This window comes from Hipposideros armiger, unplaced genomic scaffold, assembly GCF_001890085.2.
Source record: "Hipposideros armiger isolate ML-2016 unplaced genomic scaffold, ASM189008v1 scaffold_250, whole genome shotgun sequence".
Classification (NCBI taxonomy): Eukaryota; Metazoa; Chordata; class Mammalia; order Chiroptera; family Hipposideridae; genus Hipposideros; species Hipposideros armiger.
Genome location: NW_017731600.1, coordinates 816,376 through 837,354, shown reverse-complemented (window position 1 = coordinate 837,354; position 20,979 = coordinate 816,376). Strand labels below are relative to the sequence as shown.

At 37.0% G+C, this 20,979-nt stretch overlaps 1 protein-coding gene across 1 annotated transcript in view; it reads left to right on the top strand.

The window, feature by feature from the left end:
• The window catches only part of IL1RAPL1 (interleukin 1 receptor accessory protein like 1), a 1,086,405-nt gene that overhangs the window by 478,716 nt on the left and 586,710 nt on the right, over positions 1 to 20,979 (top strand). Inside the window, exon 2 of the mRNA XM_019655892.1 lies at positions 4,069 to 4,348. Within this exon, the coding sequence (XP_019511437.1) occupies positions 4,069 to 4,348 (280 nt within the window). The remainder of the gene's footprint in view (positions 1 to 4,068; positions 4,349 to 20,979) is intronic.

The window sequence follows — 20,979 nt, the reverse complement described above, 5'->3', positions numbered from 1 at the left end:
GCCACTCGGCCGGCCCTACTGACGATAATTTTTAAAATAATAATAATAAAGGTTACCTAGTGACTTACATAATGGAATTAACAATGTCTAGAAACATGCTTTTGGAGTGAGTGTTTCCAAGCCAACAGAGTTTGTGTGCTGAAGTAAAGAAAAATTCAACATATCAGTAGCATTCTGACCATCAAGAGTTAGGTTTTAAGTTATTACATTTTCTTTAAAGATTTAAGATGTTTAAGAGCTATTCCACTGTCTTAAGATCTTTTCTTAAGATTTGTCCCTCTACACAAGATTCTAAAATACTCCGTGGCTATATAAGGAAAATATATTTATTAATAAGGAGATGCCTACTGAAGTATTCAGGGGCAAAATTTCATTAGGTCTCTACTTTAACTTATTTTCAAATGGTTTAGGAAGAAAATTGTGATGCACAGACTGAGAGAGCGTGTGCAAATGAGGCAAAATGTTAACAAAGGCAAAAATATAATTCATCACTTATTTAAATAAATGGCTTAATTTAATTATTGAAAAGAGCCATTAGCCCATCATTTATTGAAATGTGTTTATCCAAATAATTTGAAAATATCTTGACTTGTTCTTTATATTATTTGACATCTTTCCCAAAAATGTATTAAAACATGTTAAAATTTTTATAGTTTAATTTTGGACATCATACAGTTAGTTTAATGGTAGTAAAACTTCCTAAGCTATAGATCCTACATCTATTTCCATATTAAATGAACATAATGTGATATCCAATGGGCTGTTATTGCTTCAGTTCACCTTTGCATTTTCCTTGGCATGTGACTGTGAGCTGTTTGAAACCTTTCTCCTGATTGATAATTAAGGACTGAATAATGTTCAGTAATATTTTGGTTTCCTGTCAATGTTTTTCTCAGTAAGCATATTCCGAAAGTATGTATTAATATCTCTATCTTCAACACAACTCTGTTCTCTTAATCTAATTTGTTACTAACTTTTCAGAATTTTTCAGATTCACTATTTTTGCCTTTAACTTCAAGCATTTTGCTTGAATCTTCTGAGAGTTTGAATAATTTCATCTCACTGTTAATACTGCTACCTTGAAGGTGTTTCTGCCTTTTTCATTGGCAGTGATATCCTCTGTGACAGATGGCCTCAGTTACTTGATTCTGGAATTGTATTGTAATTCATATAGTGGTAAAACAAGATAATTTCATGCTTATCACTAGGATTATAACTGTTTAAAATAAAATCCCACCCAAGATGAATTTCAGGCAATGGGTCAAATGTACAAAATGGTGTTGATAAATATCACATGTAATTATATAACCTTGACATCTTTATGTATGGTTTTGTCATTCTATTTAATGTGGTGTGCCAGTTCTGCAGCAGTTGTTGATAAGAATGATGGCAATGACTTGGATATTGATTACATCCACCAAGCTTCCAGCACATGTGCTCTAGGCTGTATCTAACTACAGCTCTTTAGGAGGAATCTTAGACCAAAATTTGGTAGTTGAAATTAACTAAATTGAAGAATGCTGTAAAGTTAAAAATACCTTTATCAGGAAACAATACTAGGGTGATAGAGAGAATGAGTTATAGGTCAACCATAGTTGGGTGAGGAAACCAGGACTTCCGTTTACTAGCTGGTGTTCAGTTTCTTCAGTTGTAAAATTTAGTTGTTAATTTATTTACACAATCATTCATTCATTCATTTAGGAAATGTGTGTTCAGCTGGTTAGCAGACACCCTTCTATGCACTGGGGCTAAAGAAGTGAGTTAGGACAAAGTTCTTGATCTCAAGGGGCTTACATTTCTATTGGGGAAACAGAAAGCAAACAAAAAGTGGGTCCATAACATAACATCTGATAGCAATAAGTCCTCTGATAAAATATTAAAGCAGAATCTGGATAAAGTGACCCAGATAGGAAGCTGGTGTTTCATGAATAGCAGTTAGAAAAGGCCTCTTTAAGGAGGTGACATTTGGAGGAAGGGAGGGAGGTAGGAAGGCAGTTGGTTCGTGAGAAATGTTCCCCAAAGAGGGAACGATGAGTTCAAAAGCCTTAATAGATGTTTTAGTGAAGGGTAAAGAAAAATTTGTAAACTCAGCCATAGTTAAGTGCTCATTAGATGTTGCATATTATTTTAAGATAAGAAATGTAGATAATTCCATAGATTATGTGTCTTCTTTGCTCTAATGTACATCTTCCTTTCCATGGTGATAATTTTCCTTCTCTCAAATTCTACATTATTCACCTCGTTCTCAGATCTTTTAGATTGCTGCACTCTTTTTAATCTCTAGTGAGTTCAACCTTGTTGGCAATACTCAGATGCTACTGCTGTTAGAGGTCCTCTGTTTTTGGTTTTCGTCCATGGCTCAGTATTTTTATACTGTGAGTTATGTCACATTGATTATCTTGCTAAGTATTGGACAACTGCCCTCTCTAAGCAGGAAATTCACAGCTTCTCTGTGATGATGATAATAGTGATGTACCTGACCTGTGGGGACCTGTTGTTCGTGGTGTGTGTGTGTGTGTGTGTGTGTGTGTGTGTGTGTGTGTGTATAGAGGGGTGATAAAAATGGTATCAAGATACCATTTGGATGATAGTGCTTCCAGGTAACCCAGAAAACCCACTGGCCCCAACTCCTCTCAGCCCCATTTCCCACCATGGTTTCCATTTGATACTTGCCCTGATGCTTCCAGAAATCAGAGCAAAGTGACCATCTACCTGTCTCTGGCTGTGAAAACACTCCCGGTGCTTGACCCCCTTTTGTTGTATTTCTTTCTGCCTTCTTTGGCTATAAAACGTTTGTTCCTGATTTTATCAATGTGGATCCAATCAGAGACAAAAACTACACACTAATTTGAACAAGGGAAGTTTTTATAAAGAAATATTAAATGTAACAATGTATTGAAATAATGAAGGATTGGCTAGTAAGAAAGAAAGATCTATTAGTCTGCTTAGGCTGTCATACAAAAATACCACAGACTAGATGGCTTACACAGCAGAATTTTTTTTCTCCTAGTTCTGGAGACTGAGAAGTCCGAGTTGAAGGTGCTGGCAGATTTGATTTACAGTGAGGGCTCTCTTTCTGGTTTACAGACGGCCACCTCCTCCCTGTGTGCTCACATGGCCTTTCTTCTATGAGCACATGGAAGGAGGAAGGAAGAGAAAGGGGGGAGTTCTGGTATCTTGTCTTCTAAGGTCACTAACCCCTTCATGAGGGTTCGGCCCTCATGACCTCATCTGAACCTACTTATCTACCAAAGACCCCTCCTCCAAATACAATCTTATTCCGGGTTAGTGTTTACACATATGAGGGCACCAACATTCAGTCCATAGCAAAAGAGAACTCTGAACAACAGAGGAATGGCTGTCATTACCCCAATGGCTGAGATACAGCACCTAGGCAAAGCCCCTATCTTCCCACCTCTGGAGTGATCCGAAACTTATCGGGGCAAGTGCTTGGCTTATTGAATGGCAGAAGTCACTGAGGTGCCACACCGGCAGAACTCATTGGAAATCTGCCCTCTGGAACTTGACAGAGACTTGCCCTAGGAAAGCTGTTCATTGGAAAGTGTCTCACCTGAGGCTCTACTAAAAAAATCTACAAGCTGCTGGCTGCCATGCACTGCAGGAGTCAGGTGCTGGGGGAGCCTTGCAGTCTGCAAGAGCCCTCCCAGCAAGCATTCTGGAACCAAGGAGCAAAAACCCTTTCCTCCTGCAATGTCTGTCCAGCATCCTCTACCAACAATTTCAAAGGTCCAGATCCATTTTCAAAGGACAGGTAAAAAGGTAGATTTAGCGTGGAAAGGCACTAAACCAATAACCATCACACTGGTATAAACTAAGGATAAATACCAGCAGAAGCAAAGGAAGTGATCAGTATGTTGTTTGTTAGCGGGGTAAATTATTTTTCAGTGCCATGCCGAGTTTTATCCATTGCCGCATCCTCTGTGCCTAGAATTAAATCTGTTCCCATATAGGTGCTCAATATATATTTGTTGAATGAACAAATGAATGAATGAATGGACTAGTTGCTTCAATTTTTCTCTAATGTTTTCTCTTTTTTTTCCCCTTTAGCTGATGGATGCACCGATTGGTCTGTCGATATTAAGAAATATCAAGTTCTGGTGGGAGAGCCTGTTCGTATCAAATGTGCACTGTTTTATGGCTATATCAGAGCAAATTACTCCGTAGCCCAAAGCGCTGGACTCAGTTTGATGTGGTACAAAAGCTCTGGTCCTGGAGACTTTGAAGAGCCAATAGCCTTCGATGGAAGTAGAATGAGCAAAGAAGAAGACTCCATTTGGTTCCGGCCGACGTTACTGCAGGACAGTGGTCTTTATGCTTGCGTCATCAGGTATCGTTTTAATTTTATTACTGCTGACTCAGTCACATCCCGTGCTGCTTTCTAATACTTAAATTGTACTGCTATCCTGTTCTCCTAAGGTATTGTCTCAATATTTGTGTGTGGCTGCTTTCTAAAATTTAGAATCTAAATCATAAAAAAAATGGCATTGGAATTTATATTGAGACATTATTTCTGGCTTACGGAGAAAAGAGATACCATCTGGGTATCTACTTATGTTGCCAGAAATTACTAAAGACTATGAAATAAAATTTATAGAGGAGGTGAAATGTTGCAAATCAAATGTAAGCAAAGACTTGCAGAAAGGATGCATGGTTTATTGCTAAATGGGTTGTAACGTTTTGTTATTGCCCTTCACAGACAGATAGAGCGCAGATATCTCTGGTTCACACACATCTGCAAAGATGATTTAGGTAACATGTGTATGTGCACAGGAATAGGAGAGTGGCACTGCCGTGCTAGGGAAGGCGAAGGCTGTGTTCCAGATCATTTCGTTCACTAAAAGTGCTGGGCCGATACAACAATTTCCATGGGTCCCTCTGGGTCAATGCAAAAGTTAAAGTCTGTGTGCCCTTATCCCCACAGAAACTCATCACACATCCACACATGTTTGTCTGCTTATGGAAGAGACATATGTAGTTTGTTTAATGGTAATCCATCGAAACAGTATCCATGTAACACATTAGTAGTTAAAAGTCTCAGTTTCAGCAGTTAGCCCTTCATGGATTATGACTCACACCCAGCATGAATGATTGGCAAAGGAGGGGATAGGCCTAGAGACGGTGTGTTTAAATCTATTTCTCGGTCTTTCTGTCTTTCGGCCTATTAAGAGACATAAAGCCAAATGGAATTCAGTTGACTCTTCTTAATTTGGAGAAAATTTCAGAACCACCTTGCATTTTTTTCAAGTCCAAATTCACCTTCCACTTCTGAAATTCTGATTGCCAGCTGTCACTCCTCTGTCATCAGGATTGTGCCTCCCCCTCACTGTCACCTGTAAGAATAATCTTGATGTTGAGTGTGTTACCTGGCTACTGGTGTGTTAGGACATTAACATAGATAAAAGCCACATAAAAGAAGTGAAATCGAAATTTACCTTTTTAACGCTGGTAACATATATTTTGAGCTAATTTGGGAAAATATAAATGAATGCAAGTAAAGTTGTGCTTCGGGGAAAATGTGGACCGGATTGTGAAAGAACAAATGTACCGTTTCTTTGACAACTCTTCTTGTTTCCCTTGGGGGCTACCAACCCTTGTGTGTTCAAACATAACTCTTAACAGAAGTAGAGGTTATGTATGGGCATTGATAAATAATTGAATTGCCATGCTAGTGCAGTCAGAGAGCACTGTTTGGACTGGCTGTTGTCACTTGACTAATAATACTTTGATTTAAATCCACATCTGCTGTATTTCTTTTAAAAATCATTATTTCTGATTGTTCATGCATGTGTAGTGGTGATTCTTCAGGAGAGGCAAATGTGTGTCCTCATTTATCTGTGATTAGAATTGAGCTGAATGTCCATAGTCTAACACTTAATTTCATTATGTATTGTTGATGGGAAAATAATGATGCATACACATTAGTAATCTTGAGTTTCTAAAGCACTGAGGTTGCAATTCTTTGATGTGTTTCAATATACATATACACTGTGATCCAATGCTCTGAGAAATTGCATTGAAACGTCTTTCAACTTAGAGTTGCAATAAGGAATGAAAGGTCAAAAAGTTTCAAACACCATGACATTTGCCATATGTTCATGTCTACATTTTAATGGTAGGTCAAACTAAAAGACAAACACCGTAAAGTTTTATGTGTCAAATGGAATTCTAGAGAAAGTGGTATACTCGGAAAAAGATACTTTTATCACTGAAATTCAAATGTTCAAATTGCTTTGCAGCTAGTTGATATGTCTCCTTTTTCCAAATTGGAAAGCAGTACTCAAAATCATAAATACCAGTTTATTTATTTTGTTAATTTTTATTAACTTTATTGGGGTGACATTGGTTAGTAAAATTATATAGGTTTCAAGTGTACAATTCTATAAGGCATCATCTATATATCACATTGTGTGTTCACCACCCCGGATCAGTTCTCCTTCCATCACCATATATTTGACCCCCTTTACCTTCTTCTACCACCCCCCTTCCCCCCTTCCCCTCTGGTAACCACTAAACTGTTTTCTGTGTCTATGAGTTTTTGTTTCTTTCTTTCTTTGTCTTGTTCCTTTGTTGCTTTCAGTTTTATATCCCACATATGAGTGAAGTCATGTGGTTCTCCACTTTTTCTGTCTGACTTATTTTGCTTAGCATAATAATCTCAAGATCTATCCATTTGTTGCAAATGGCAATATTTCATCTTTTCTTATGACCAAGTAATATTCCATCGTATATATGAACCAATATTTTTCCATACGACCCAGCAATCTCTCTTCTGGGTATCTACTGAAAAAATCTGAAAACATTTATCCTTACAGATATATGTACCCCTATGTTCATTGCAGCTTTATTCATGGTAACAAAGACATGGAAATAACCAAAGTGTCATTCAATGATGATTGTATAAGCAGCAGTTTAAATAGCATGGCTTGGTGTTGACATGAAGGTAAACCCAAGGCTCTTAGTTGAGTCACTGACATTTGACACATGCTTAGTTATCAGGCCACGAAACTGGCACATTAATTTTTAAATAATCCAAATGCAGAGAATTTTAGAAGTTTAAAAATGTTAGCTTCTTTACAACATTGTTGATTATATTCCCCATTCTATATTTCATATCCCCATGACTATATCGTGTCTACTAGTTTGCACTTTCTAATCCCTTCACCTTCTCCCCCACCCCACCCCCTTCCCATCTAGGAACCATTAGTTTTTTTTCTATATCTCTGAGTCTCTTTCTGTTTTGTATGCTCATTTATTCTGTTCTTTAGATTCCATATATATATATATACATATATATATATATATATGTATATATATATATATATATATGTATAGTGAGATCATATGTTGTTTGTCTTTCTCAGTCTGACTTATTTCGCTTAGCATAATATTGTCAAGGTCCATCCATCCATGTTGTTGCAAATGGTACGATTTCATTCTTTTTTTATAGCCAAGTAATACTCCATTGTATAAATGTACCACAGTTTCTTTATCCAATCATCTATCAATGGGCATTTCAGTTGTTTCCATATCCTGGCTATTGTGAATAGCGCTGCAATAAACATAGGGGTGTATATATTTTTTTGGATTAGTGTTTTGGATTTCTTTGGATAGATACCCAGGAGAGGAATTGCTGAGTCATAAGGTAGTTCCATTTTCAATTTTTGGAGGCACTTCCATGCTGTTTTCCATAGTGGCTGCACCAATCTACACTCCCAGCAACAGTGCATGAGAGTTTGTGCACCTGAAACTAATAACAAATATAAAAGATAGAAAGAAAGAAAGAATATAAATAAACAATATAAATAAATAAATAAGTGGAAAAAATAAAAATGTTATCTTATACATAGATACAGAGAACATTTTGATAGTTGCCAGATGGAAGGAGGTTGGGTGAAGGGGAAAGGGATTAAGAAGTACAAATTGGTTGTTACAAAGTAGATACAGAACAATGCTGTCAGCTCAAGGATCTCTCTGTTGTTCACATCCACCTTCCTCTCCCACCAATCCCAATCCCCTAGCAACCGCTAATGTGTCCTCCATATCTAATCTTTTTTCATTTGAGAATGTTTCATAAATGGAATCATACAGTACATAACTTTTTGGGAACTGGAATTTTCACTCACCATAATTCCTTTGAAATCCATCCAAGTCATTGCATCCATTCTGCAGTTTTTTCCTGTTTATTGCTGAGTAGTGTTCCACGATATGGACATTACCACAGTATTTATTCATTCATCGAAGGCCATCTGGGTTGTTTCCAGTGTTGGGTTATTGAAAATAAAGCTTCTATGAACATTCATGTACAGTTTTTTGTGAACATAAGCTTTCGCTTTTCTGAGATAAATGTCCAAGAGTGAATTTGGATTGTAGGGTAGTTGCATGTTTAGTCACATAAGAAACTGCCAAACTATTTTCTAGAGTAGCTTTACCATTTTACATTCCCACCAGCAGTATACAAGTGATGCAGTTTCTCCACATCCTTGCAGCACTTGGTAGTGTCGGTTGTATTTTTTTTCATTGTAACCATCATTGTATCATGATATCTCACTTCAATTTCAATTTGCATTTCCCTAATGGCTAATGATGGGTAACAAATTTTCATGTGCTGATTTGCCATCTCTGTCCTCTTCAGTGAAATGTGTGTTCTGGTCCTTTCCCTATTTGGTAATTGGATGATTTGTGTTTTTACCATTGAGTTTTGAGAATTCTTTATGTATTCTAGATCATACGCCATTTTTGAATATGTGCCTTGCAAATATTTTCTGCCCATGTGTAGTTTGTCTTTTCATTCTCTTAACAGGAATTTTTTGCAAAACAAAAGTTTTTAATTTTGATGAGGTTCAATTCATCATTTTTTTCCCCATGTATAGATCATGCTTTTGGTGAGAAGAATTCTTTGTCTAGCCTTAGATCCTGAAGATTTTCTCTTTTTTTATTAGAAATTACTGGGGTGACAATGGTTAGTAAAATTACATCGGTTTCAAGTGTGCAAATCTGTAATACTTCATCTATATATCACATTGTGTGTTCACCACCGAGATTTTCTCTTTATAAAATTAATTTTTTGCCAAAAATTGTATTGCTTTACATTTTACATTTCTCTCTGAACCATTTTGAGTTAATATTTGCATAACATGTAAGGTTAATTTTGGTCAAGGTATAGCTTTTTGGATAGATGTCCAGTTATTCCAGCACCACCTGTTGAAAAAAACAATGCTTCCTCCATGGAATTGCTTTTGCACGTTTATTCAAAATCAGTTGGACATGTTTGTGTGTGTCTACTTCTGGATTCTCTGTTCTGTACATTTGATGTATGTTTTTATCTCTCTGTCAGCACCACTCTGTGCAGCTACAGTGGGAGTAAATAGCAAGTAGAGTGAGTTCTCTCACTTTGTCCTATTTTTGTAAAGGTTGCTTTAGGTATTGTTGGCTCTTTTAATTTCCATATAAATTTTAATATAAACTTGTCTATGTCTACAAAAATCTTTACTAGAATATTGCTAGGAATTACATTCAAACTTTTTCTTTGGTGTGTTTGTAAATAATAGTGTCCTTTAAATTTAGTTTTCAACATCTATATTGGTAGTACTGTTAGAAATATGATTGATTTTTGCATGTTAATCTCTTTCTAAAAACTTTTTTTTTCAATTGACATATATTGTGTTATCTCTAAACTAGTTAATTTTCCAAGTCTTGCTTTTCTCTTTAGAGACTAAATAATTCTTTCTCATTGAAAGTACATATTAAGCATCTATCAAAAAGTACTTAGTGACATCCATTTATTCAGTCATTCACTTAACAAACATCTACTGATCACTAAGTAATATGCTACAGCTAAGATCACAAAGGTTTTCTTTTAAATCAGTTTTTACCTTCAAGTAATTTACATAAGAGAAAATAAGTATGCAATAAATTGTTATAGATACTGTGTTCATAGTTTAAAATACAGTGGGTTTCCACCAAGATGGAGTAACCCCATTCCTTCTAGTCCTCCCCCTTACAACTAAAAATGCAGGATATAACACAACAGACAAGGGTAAGTCTGTGAAAGATGGAAAGAAAGATAGTCTAGGAACCTCAGGACTTGAGGAATGACATGACCACAGTGTTCCAATTGTCCTGCCGGATTATGCTGGCAGGGCCAGGCTTCTAGCCACCTGCCCAGCAGAAGCAGGCAGCAGTAACATGATGTCCCTGCTGTGGAAAGTCCAGCACACCTGAGTGGAGGGCTGATCTTCCATCATTTGCCCAGTGTGGAACTAGGCAGGAATTATATTCCTCTGCGAGCATAGTGTTAATGGAAACCTAATTAAGGTCACGTGGCACCTTGAGCCTCCACCCCCACCTGGCAGCAGTGATAATCTCTGAAGCACTGTGGGGAAAGACTAGTCGTTGTGTGGCTTCACTCCTATTCCTCGGTATCAGTGGGGCTCAGTGGGGAGGGCAAAGCTTCTACCCTCAACAAGGCAGAACATGGTGGTAAGAGGTAGGGCTAGATGGTATCCAGTTTCCCACCTTTCCACCCTGTGTCAGTTTGGCTCATCAGAGAATGAGCTTACTCCCATATTGGAGGCAACAAGACAATGTGAGTCAATGTCACCTTTCACCAGGAAAGTGTCAGCAGGGCTGAGGAGGAAGTACCACATGCTTAACCACTTGGCTGTCATGTGACATTTCACCAGGAGGATGGCTTCCTTATAAAGAAAAAAAGGATTAAATAGGATTCAAATTTTCATAATATCTAAAATGTGCAGGATACAATAAAACACTCACTGGCCATACAATTAGGAAAAGCACAACATGAATGAGAAAAGAATCAACAGATACCAACACTGAGGTAAATCAGATGTTGGAATTATCTGACAAGGAATTTAAAGCAACCATCATAAAAATACTTCAGCAAAATCTTTTCAAACAAATATAAGTTACACACAATGTGATATATAGATGATGTATTACAGAATTGTACACCTGAAGCCTATGTAACTTTACTTACAATTGCCACCCCAATAAACTTTAATTAAAAATAAATAAGAAAGAAATATCAGTTATAAAAGAGAAACAAATGGAAATTATGGAACTGAAAAATATATTACCTGAAGAACTCACTGGGAGGGTAAAATAGTAGAGCAGAGATGATGAAAGACGGTTTAACTTCTTTGCTACTCTATTAAAATTTTACTTGCAGGGACCAAAGGACTTCCAATTACCAGATCCTCTGGGTCTCTCTCATTTCCTTTTGTTTGTGTTGCTTTGTTTTGGCTTAAACAACATGTATGTATTTCTCACAGTTCTACAGGCTGGATGTCTGAGACCAGGGTGCCAGCGTAGTCAGGTTCTTGGTGAGGGCTCTCTTCCTGGTGACGTCCTCACATGGCCTTCCTTGGTACATCCCACAGACAGAGAGCAAGCCCCAGTCTCTTTTTTAGAAGGACACTAATCCCATAATGGGGAGCCACCCTCATGACCTCATCTGAACCTAATTACCCTCCAAAGTCTCCACCTCCTGACACCATTCAATTGGGAATTAGGGTTTCAACATTTGAATTTTGAGTGGGCACAAGCATGTAGTCTGTAACAGGAAGAATAACCATAATCCTCATAGTGCTAGAGTGAGGAGTAAATAAAATCGTGTCTCTGAAACTCTTATCATGCCACTTAGTATATGATGAATGCTCAGCAAGAGTTATACATAATTATTATTATAACAATATTATCATTAAACACTATTATTAAAACACTATTTCTTTTCTTTTATAATTCTCTAACTGCCTTGACAATATTCACCAGAGAGAAGATGAACTTCAAATTAAACTTCCCTTCAGCAAAATCCAAATAGGGTAAACTCAAAGAAAATCATACGTAGACACAAAATAATCAACCAAGTAGGGTTTATCATGGGAATGTAAGGCTAGTTCAACATTCAAAAGGTAATAAATAGTATCCCCAGGTTAACAAGCTAAAGAAAAGCCACATGATCAAGATAATAGGCAGAAAAAGCATTTGATAAAATTAAACATCTTTCATGATAAAAACTCTCCAGAAACTGGAAGAAAGATTTAGTTTAACAACTCACCTAAGTAGGTCGACCCTACCAAGGACACTCTACCTTTCTTAAAGTCAACTGTGGCATATATAACATTACCTAATCACAGGAGTGACTACCCTCATCATATTCACAACACATACCCATGTTCAAAGGTAGTGAGAATATACAGGGCGAGTACACCAGGGGACTGGAATCTTAGGGACCATCTTAGAAATCTGGAGGGATATCTCGGGTGCGAAGGTCCCCCCAAGAAACGAGGGTTCCCAGCCCCACACCAGAGTCCACAGCCCAGGGTTCCAAGGCCGGGAGAGAAGTTCCCACAATTTGGGGCTGTGAAAACCAGCAAAGATTGTGGCTGAGTGAGGTGGAGGGCTACTGGAATCCCAGGTGATCCTCTTAAAGGGCCCATGTACAGACTTACTCACTGACAGACGCCCCTAACCTGGAGAAGGAAATAAACATATAAGCCCAGGATGCACAGAGAGTCCCAAACAAGATGAACCCAAAGAGACCCATACGAAGACACACTATAATTAAAATGCCAAAGGTTAAAGACAAAGAGAGAATCTTAAAAGCAGCAAGAGAAAAACGATTAGTTATCTACAGGGGAGCTCCCATAATACTGTCAGTTGATTTATCAACAGAAACTTTGCAGGCCAGAAGGGATTGGCAGGAAATAGTCAACGTGATGAAAAGAAATGATCTACAAGGAAGACTACCAACCAAGGTTATTATTTAAAATCGAAGGATAAAGAGCTCCCCAGACAAGAAAAAGCTAAAGGAGTTCATCACTACCAAACAAGTATTACAGGGAATGTTGGAATGACTTCTTTAAGAAGAAAAAAAAATAGATAAAAAATATGAATCATAAAGTGACAATAACTACAAAAAATTACTGCAGAGATTTTTGTTGGAATTGTGTTAAAGCCATAGATCAATTTAGAGAGATGTCAATTTGATATCTTAAACATATTGAATCTTTTAAACCATGTCAGTTTATCTCTCTGTGTACATGGTCTACCTTGGTCACTTATCAGCATTTTATAATATTATATACATCTTGCATGTATTTTGTTAGATAATGTTAGCACTATTGTAATAGGTACGCTTTTTAGAACATTAGTTTCCTATTGTTCATTGGTGAGACCACCAAAATCATCCTCCAACAGAGTCTGCTCTGTGGCCCCTAATAATTCATGTTCTTACATATGCAAACTATGCTTACTGCATTTCTATCCAGCCCCACAGTAGTCTTATCTTATTATGGCATCAGGGTTAGGCTAGAAGTCTAGGATCTCATTATCTAGAACTGTTCTGGATATGAAAGAGGATCCTGTGCTTAGTTCCCTGAGTGCAACTTCTCAGGAGGGGCTCCTCTTGATCCAAAGCTCTGTGAGCTAAAAAGACATGTTATCTAGTCCTCCCACACCCAACATACAGTGGTCAGTCAGGGATAAGATAATGAACTAAATAGTCCTATCTGAAATGTGGTGAGGTGGGGATGGGAGATATCGAGCAGTCACTGGCTCTATAGTCTATAATCCAGCAGCACATGTTACCAGTTTCTTGTTTAGGGCCCAGTTCTGCCTATTGGGAGTTGTCTTCTGTAGCTCTTGGGTCTATCTTCTTTTTTCCCATAGAAAGTTTAAGTTCCAGAGGTCTCTTTAATTTGAGCATTATCTGTCTCTGTTAGTAGAAGCTAGTATGATTCCTTAAACTGCTGTGAGCCTTTTATGCATTAAATTGTAATCCATTTCATTAAGCAGAAGCCACACCCACAAATATCTTGAAGACAAATTTCTCTCTACTTTGGTGTTCAAGTCAGGGTGCATGAAGACAATGTTCCAAAGATTCTTAGACACCCATTTGCCTAGCTAATCTTAGGGTATGCCTCATAGATGCTCCTAGCTAAGAGTCTTAGTATTTGCCTCATAGACAGACCATCCTAACTCCCTTCTCTGAATGGTAGAGCATGCATTGTATCACAAACTTATTATCACTGATATGTTTTCCCCTCAGAATTCATGTGAAATAGTGCTTGTCATAGAGGAGGCACCCCTAAAATGGTTATTGAATGAAATAATTAGTGATTGGGGTTTAGTGTTCTTAGAATACCTTGTAGAAGACGCTGCTATAGGCAAAATTCTACCCTTTTCTGATTCTTCCAGTTTTTCATGAAAAAATAATTCTACTTCTCATGACATCTCTTGCCTGAAGCTAACACAAATTATGAACTGCTTATCTTAAATCATGAATTTTCGTATTCCAAGACAGTTTGTTTTATTCTCTCCCTGTGATATACCCTCTCTGTCACCAGGTTGAAGTGGAAAGAAATACTTATTTTTGGCATAAAAGAACCACAACAAGTGACTGCTATAACTGTAGAATAATTCATTCAAATCATTAATTTTCATCTGTATGCTAGAATATAATTTTAACATCTATTATTGTTTTATGTGATTATTGTTTAAAAATCAAGTCGTTCTTGGAGCAAAGGATAAATAATGTCAGCATCCTTTTAGAAAGTCTTAAAAAGATTTACACCCTAAGGACTCTTCGTAATTTGTTCAGGGCAATCTAAGTCCATATAAATGTTTTATATCCTACCCAAAAATGTTAATGATTATATGCATATGTGTTCCAACGACCTCAAGTAGTTCCACAATCTTGGTTTCCTAATTGTTAAACTACCTCTCTTAATTGAAACCAGAGTATACCCTTGAAAATATCAGCTGTAATTTATTGGTTATAAAAAATCCAATTAAACCGACATAAGCTAGTCCTTAAAAAAAAACCCATATGCAATTGAAAGTCTTTAAAATGAAGTTTCAAGTGTGGAGCAGATTCTCTAATGGATGATAAATTGAAATCAGAGAACTGTATATCAGATACTCTGTATACACTTTTGGTGAGACTGTATTTCTTGCCATAATAGGCTCCAAAGAGATTTTCCAGTTGCATAATTTTGATATAGCTTGGAGATCATGCTGAAGTGGTAGATCAACCTAGAACAGATACGAAGTTGAGCCTTCTTTCCATGTATGAGACATGAAGGTGTTTTCTAAAGGTTTGAGTTATTTTTTATCAGGGCAGTAATTAGCCATTAGACAGATTGCTAGCTGTCTTATGCTTTCTTTTCAGAAAGCTAATAGCAGCTGATCACCAAATTTAGAATAGGTGAAAAAGTTGAATATGAAGCTGAGGTTATCCAAGGCTCTTTCTAAGTCTAGTTTCGTGTGTGGTTCTCAAGGAAAAAATATTAACAATAATCTCAATGAATATAGAGAAGATAATAAAGGAACTGATTGTTCTTAGAAAAGTTCATGAAAGGCCTGTGATTTCAGCAGGATTTTGAAAAATAAACACATGGCTAGGGAACTTGTAATGGAGGAAGGTATCTATTTTAGAAATGTCTCATGATGACTGGTACAAGAGAAATTAGATTATGGTCTGGAGCAGAGTTTGGCAAACTTTGTAAAGGGCCAGATAGTAAAAATTTGGGGCTTTGCAAGCCATGCAGTCTCTACTGCAATGATCAACTCTGCTGTTGTAGCAGGACAGAGCCGTAGACAACACATAAAATAATGGGTGTGGTTGTGTTTTAATAAAGCATTACTTGCAAAAACTGGTGGCGGGATGGATTTGGTCTGTGGGCTGTAGTTTGCTGACCCCTGATCTAGAAAAGGCTTTGCAAACTGCGAATAGTTAAACCAGCAGCAGAAACTGCTGTTGTTATTATGAAAAAAAGCCACAGTCTATTTCTAATAAATTGAGTAGATCCTTTTTGATGGAAAATAGGGTTTTTGAAGACGATGGTGAGAAGGATGGCTGTAAAGAATGATAAGACAGATGCTAAGACTTAAAGGGAAGGCAAGTATCAATCAGGGAATGAATGGGAAGCTGAAAGCAGTTGTTTTCTAGAATTATCTTGGAGCAAGTGTGTGAAGGTTTAGAGAAATTGGAACATGGAAAACAGGCAACAAGTTTTTACAATAATTAAGGCATGAGGCGGTGGGACTTTGGTTAGCATATTAACGGTAGGATTGCCTAGGAAAAAATGATTTAAGATCTCCTTTGGAAGTTGAAAATACATCAGAGATGATGCTTGATTGGAAATGTCAAACCTGATAGGATGTTGCTATGAGAAACAAATAAAATGAAAAGGGCTAGCAAGAGGCACATCTTAAAGCTTTTCCTGTACAAACCTAAACTTGTTCACCAAAAATCCTCAGGGTCTTGATGAATCAAATTGCCTTGACTTTAAGCCATCACACTAGAAAACCCTTACATAGAATTACCCCATCATTGCTCCCCCCACATCTGAATAAATAAAGAGATCTGGGGTCTTTTCTGCATTCTATGTTAGTCTACTTGTTAGTCTGTTTTTGTTTTTATAAAACTAAAGTCCATACTTTATTTAGGTGTCTTTTCCTTTAAATCTTTAGCTTCTTAAGGGCAGAGAGGTAATATCTTGTTCATCTTTGCATCTCTGATTGTACATCTATGACCATTGAAATCTGAACAAAGAAAACTTTTGATTATTTGTCACTTGTTGGGGACAGACTATTGTATATAACAAGAATGTTACAATAACAGTGGCTTAACCAAGAGATGATTTTTGCTCCAAGAAAAGTACAGATATAAGCAGTTCAGAGCTTATAAGGTGTCTGTCCCATTGTCTAGGCCTCAGGTTTCTTCATCACCCCCATTCTGTTCTCCCTAGGGTGTGGTTCTTGTCCTTATTTTCGAAGATGAAGCTCTGTCCATCATACTTACGGTGTTATAAGCAGCAAGATATAATGAAAGAAACAAAGAATATGGTTCTTCCCACCTTGAAGAATAAGCCCCAGAGGTTACCTACATCACTTCTACTTGCATCTCATAGGCCATAACTTGTTCACATGATTACATCAAACCATAGGGGTGGCTGGGACATGTAGTTATTAGTAGTACCTATGTGCCTGATATTAATACAGGAGATCTCTCACGGAGGATCTTAAATGTATTTCCCTACAAGAAAAGGCCAAGGCATGGATTCGTGTACAAGTGATGTATTGAAGGAGTACTGTCAGGAGTAAACCTGTGAGGAGAAAGCCAGGCAAAGATGTGTTTTTCAAAGTCTAGCCTCAGCTGGATCCCACAGGGAGTTATGGAATGGAAATTGCACTCAAGAATTGCACTGCTTTGAAGTGAGGCACCAGGGCCCAGACTTCTCAGTCATCTCTGGCCAGGGGTGTTCTTGTCATGCTCAGGCAATTCTCCAGAAAAGGGTACAGGTGTGAGCCATGACCAGTCACACCCCAGCAGCTAGAGGATGGGCACAACAGCTGGAGAAGAAATTCTGAGTGAAATACCAAAAGCATCTGCTACATTGAGGACAAGGGAAGACAGCAATTGAGGGACAAGGAGTAACCATTTTGGTACAGGCAAGAAGCATCTCTCTACATATACTTAAATGACTCAGTATTCTATTTTTGTTTTGTACACGATAAATACTCTGTTATTTGCTGAATGAGTAATGCATTATCTTTTTATTAAAGTTTATTGGGGTGACAATGGCTGGTAAAGTTACATAGGTTTCAGGTGTACAATTCTGTAATGCATCATCTGTATATCACATTGTGTGTTCACCACCCAGAGTCAGTTCTCCTTCCATCGCCATATATTTGACCCCGTTTACCCTCATCTACCACCACCTCCCTGCTTACCCTCTGGTTACCACTAAACTATTGTCTGTGCCTATGAGTTTTTGTTAGTTTGTTTGTCTTGTTCGTTTGTTGCTTTCAGTTTTATAGGACACATATAAGCTAAGTCATACGGTTCTCGACTTTTTCTGTCTGACTTATTTCAGTTAGCATAATAATCTCAAGACCCATCCATGTTGTCATAAATGGCAGTATTTCAACTTTTTCTATGGTCGAATAGTATTCCCTTGTATATATGTACCACACCAGTCATCAACAACTTTGGTTGTTTCCATGTCTTGGCCACTGTGAATAATGCTGCAGTGAACAAAGGGGTACATCTATGCATATTTTTAAACAACCTTCCATTTAAAAAAATGTCCATAGTGTTCCTTCTTTAAAATTATTGAAAGGATTAAGAAATATTAATAATCACAATATTACTAACACATATATATCTATCCTACCCTCAATAGCTACTCCCTTTGCTCAGAATCTAAGTCACACTCAGCACCAATTATAGAATTACCTCATCAACATTCCTAAAGAATAATTGGCTGGTAAAATCCCTGATTTTTCAAATATTTCTAATTTTGGTTCCCAGAAAATTTTTCATTGCCCAGGAAACAAATACACAGCTAGGTTACTACGATTAGGATACATACACATCTTGCCTAAGCCTTAGGTGAACCATCAACATGACCTTTCTCATCAGTTTGCCGTGCCCTATATTTAGGCAGGTTTTCGTGGCATTTCTGGTTTTCAGGTAGGTCTCCATTTAGTAACTTTCTGATATGGAATCTGAGGTTAAAAACAAAAACCGAAAAGAGTTAATTGAATAATCATTTAACCGATTTCATTACATCTCACAAGTATAGACCTGCACTATCCATTTTCTCCCATCGAGGTCATAAAAGACAATCCTATAAAAGAGTCAAGGTTATGAAGTGAATGAGTAACGTTTGAAGTATGGCCCAGTGGTTTCCAGAAAATGTGTTGTATTGTTCTAAAGCCAAAAACCAAAAAAAAAAAGAAGGAAAAGAAAACGTAATTTCAAAGCAATATCACATTAGTTATACTTCATATTATAGAAAAGTGGCTGAAGCAAGATAGTTTATTCTCTCATGTAAAATAGTTATAGAATAGGCATTCCTGAATTTGTGTGATAGTTTCAGGGATTGGCAAGGCCCATGGCTGCAGTGCTTTGTACTCTGCCATTCTTAGCATATGGCTTCCATTCACAAGGTCACTCCATGACCCTAGTACAAAAGAAGAGCTGAGTTTTTTTATGTTATTTCATTTTAAATAGCACATGTGGATCTTAGCCTTTGTTTTTAACTGGTAATGGTGAGCCATTCTGGGCTATTTCTTAGAATATAAACAGTTCTGGATATTTAGCCTAGAATCATGTGATGTAGATGTGGAAAGGATATTAGACCACAAAGCTAATATTTAGAAATATTGAAAATCAAGCTGGATCCTCTGATGCCATAATCACTGACACTCATAAAAATTCATTTTGTTAAAATATTTTATAATTAGGTGATTGATGTGTTAATTATCTAGATGTTGGTAATCGTTCCACTTCATATATATACATACTTTAAATCACATACACTTTAAACATATACAATTATATTTGTCAGTTACTCCTCAATAAAGTTTTAAAAATGATTTTATAATTGACTTAATTTTTTTGATATTTCGGGCATAACTTCCTCTAATTGCTTCAAATCAGTAAGGTTTTTAGACGATTATCATTTCAATTCTTTTCTGATGGCTATTGTATTTGAAGAATGATTACAATAATCTGACAACAAAATTTCACCCCATCTATCCTTAACACTGAGGCATAGGCTAGCTTTCTGGTCTTGACTCTAAACCAATCCGCTAAATGGTAAACTATTAATAGTCATTAATTTGCATGTAAATAAGAATATTATTTCTGTTACTGAAGAAGTTTTAGAATTAGTTGCATCTACATTGATGTGATTGAATTGGCTAGGAATTTTTGATACTTATTCATTGTGCATTGAATGAATTTTCCAGCAGATTTTTAAGCTTCTACTCTATACTAGTTATTGGGCTGGCTATTGGGAGCACAGCAGTGAATTAAGACAGACTGGGCTCCTCCTGTAGCTGGAAGTCTGTTCTGGAAAAGAGCCTTTCACAAAGTAATGAGTTGTGCCCTGGCTTTTAAGAAGGAAGAGAACAGGGTGCCTTAGGATCAGCTAACAGCCCTTCAAAGGCTGCACTCTTCCAACTGAAATCCAAGTATTTTGGGGGTTACACAAAGAGTTTCCAAGAGGTGTATCACAAAAATAGTTTGAAAGGAATCCATCTACAGAACCTCAACTTCCATATGTGCTCTTGTCTGAAATTGCCTGGTATTTCACAATAGCACTTTCACTTTACAAAAGAAAGGCCTACCTCTCTCCCTTCCCAAATGGCACTATGCTCTATTGCCCCAGGAAGCAGAAAGGACTTAGGAGCCAAACAAAGGGATAGTCTGAAGTATTTGTCTCAAGAGTCAAGGCCACTTAAATTCAGAGATCTTCCTCTCCTTCACGTCTTACAGTATTTCTGATGAGTTTGAAGCTTAATCCAAGTTAGTATATTCTTAATTTAAACAGCCAAAGCAATATATAGTAGTGATACTGAATTCAAGGTAATTGGAATGTTTTATTGAGCCATTATATTTTCAAGATACATTTTATGCATACCCAGGAATAAATTTTACTTGTTTTCTTTCAAATTTGGTATGCATTACCACCCCCACGAAAATAAATAACAGCTAAAGTCTATTTTGTCAAATGGTGCCATGAAGTATTTATTGCAATTATCTTATCTCATTTTTTATAATATTTAATATTTTCTCCTCCCAGTAATAAATACACTTCTTTAAACTTATCAAAACGTAAATGTCAGCTTAACACTTAAAGAGTTTTTCTAAGATCTTTTAAGAGAAATATAACCGAAAAAAACAACAACCCAAAATCCAACCAACCGACAAACAAAACACCTTACAAACCGCGCTCAGTTTCTCAAATAATGGTCTGATATGCAATTAGATGAAAAGTCACCCAAGGTGCTAGTTAGAAAAAAAAAAATCCCGGGGCTGGCCGAGTGCCGCAATGGTTAAGAACTGGCTTGGGACGCCAGAGGGCCCCGGTTCGGATCCCACATATGAGGGCCAGTAACACTGCCCTCCACAGCTAAGATGCT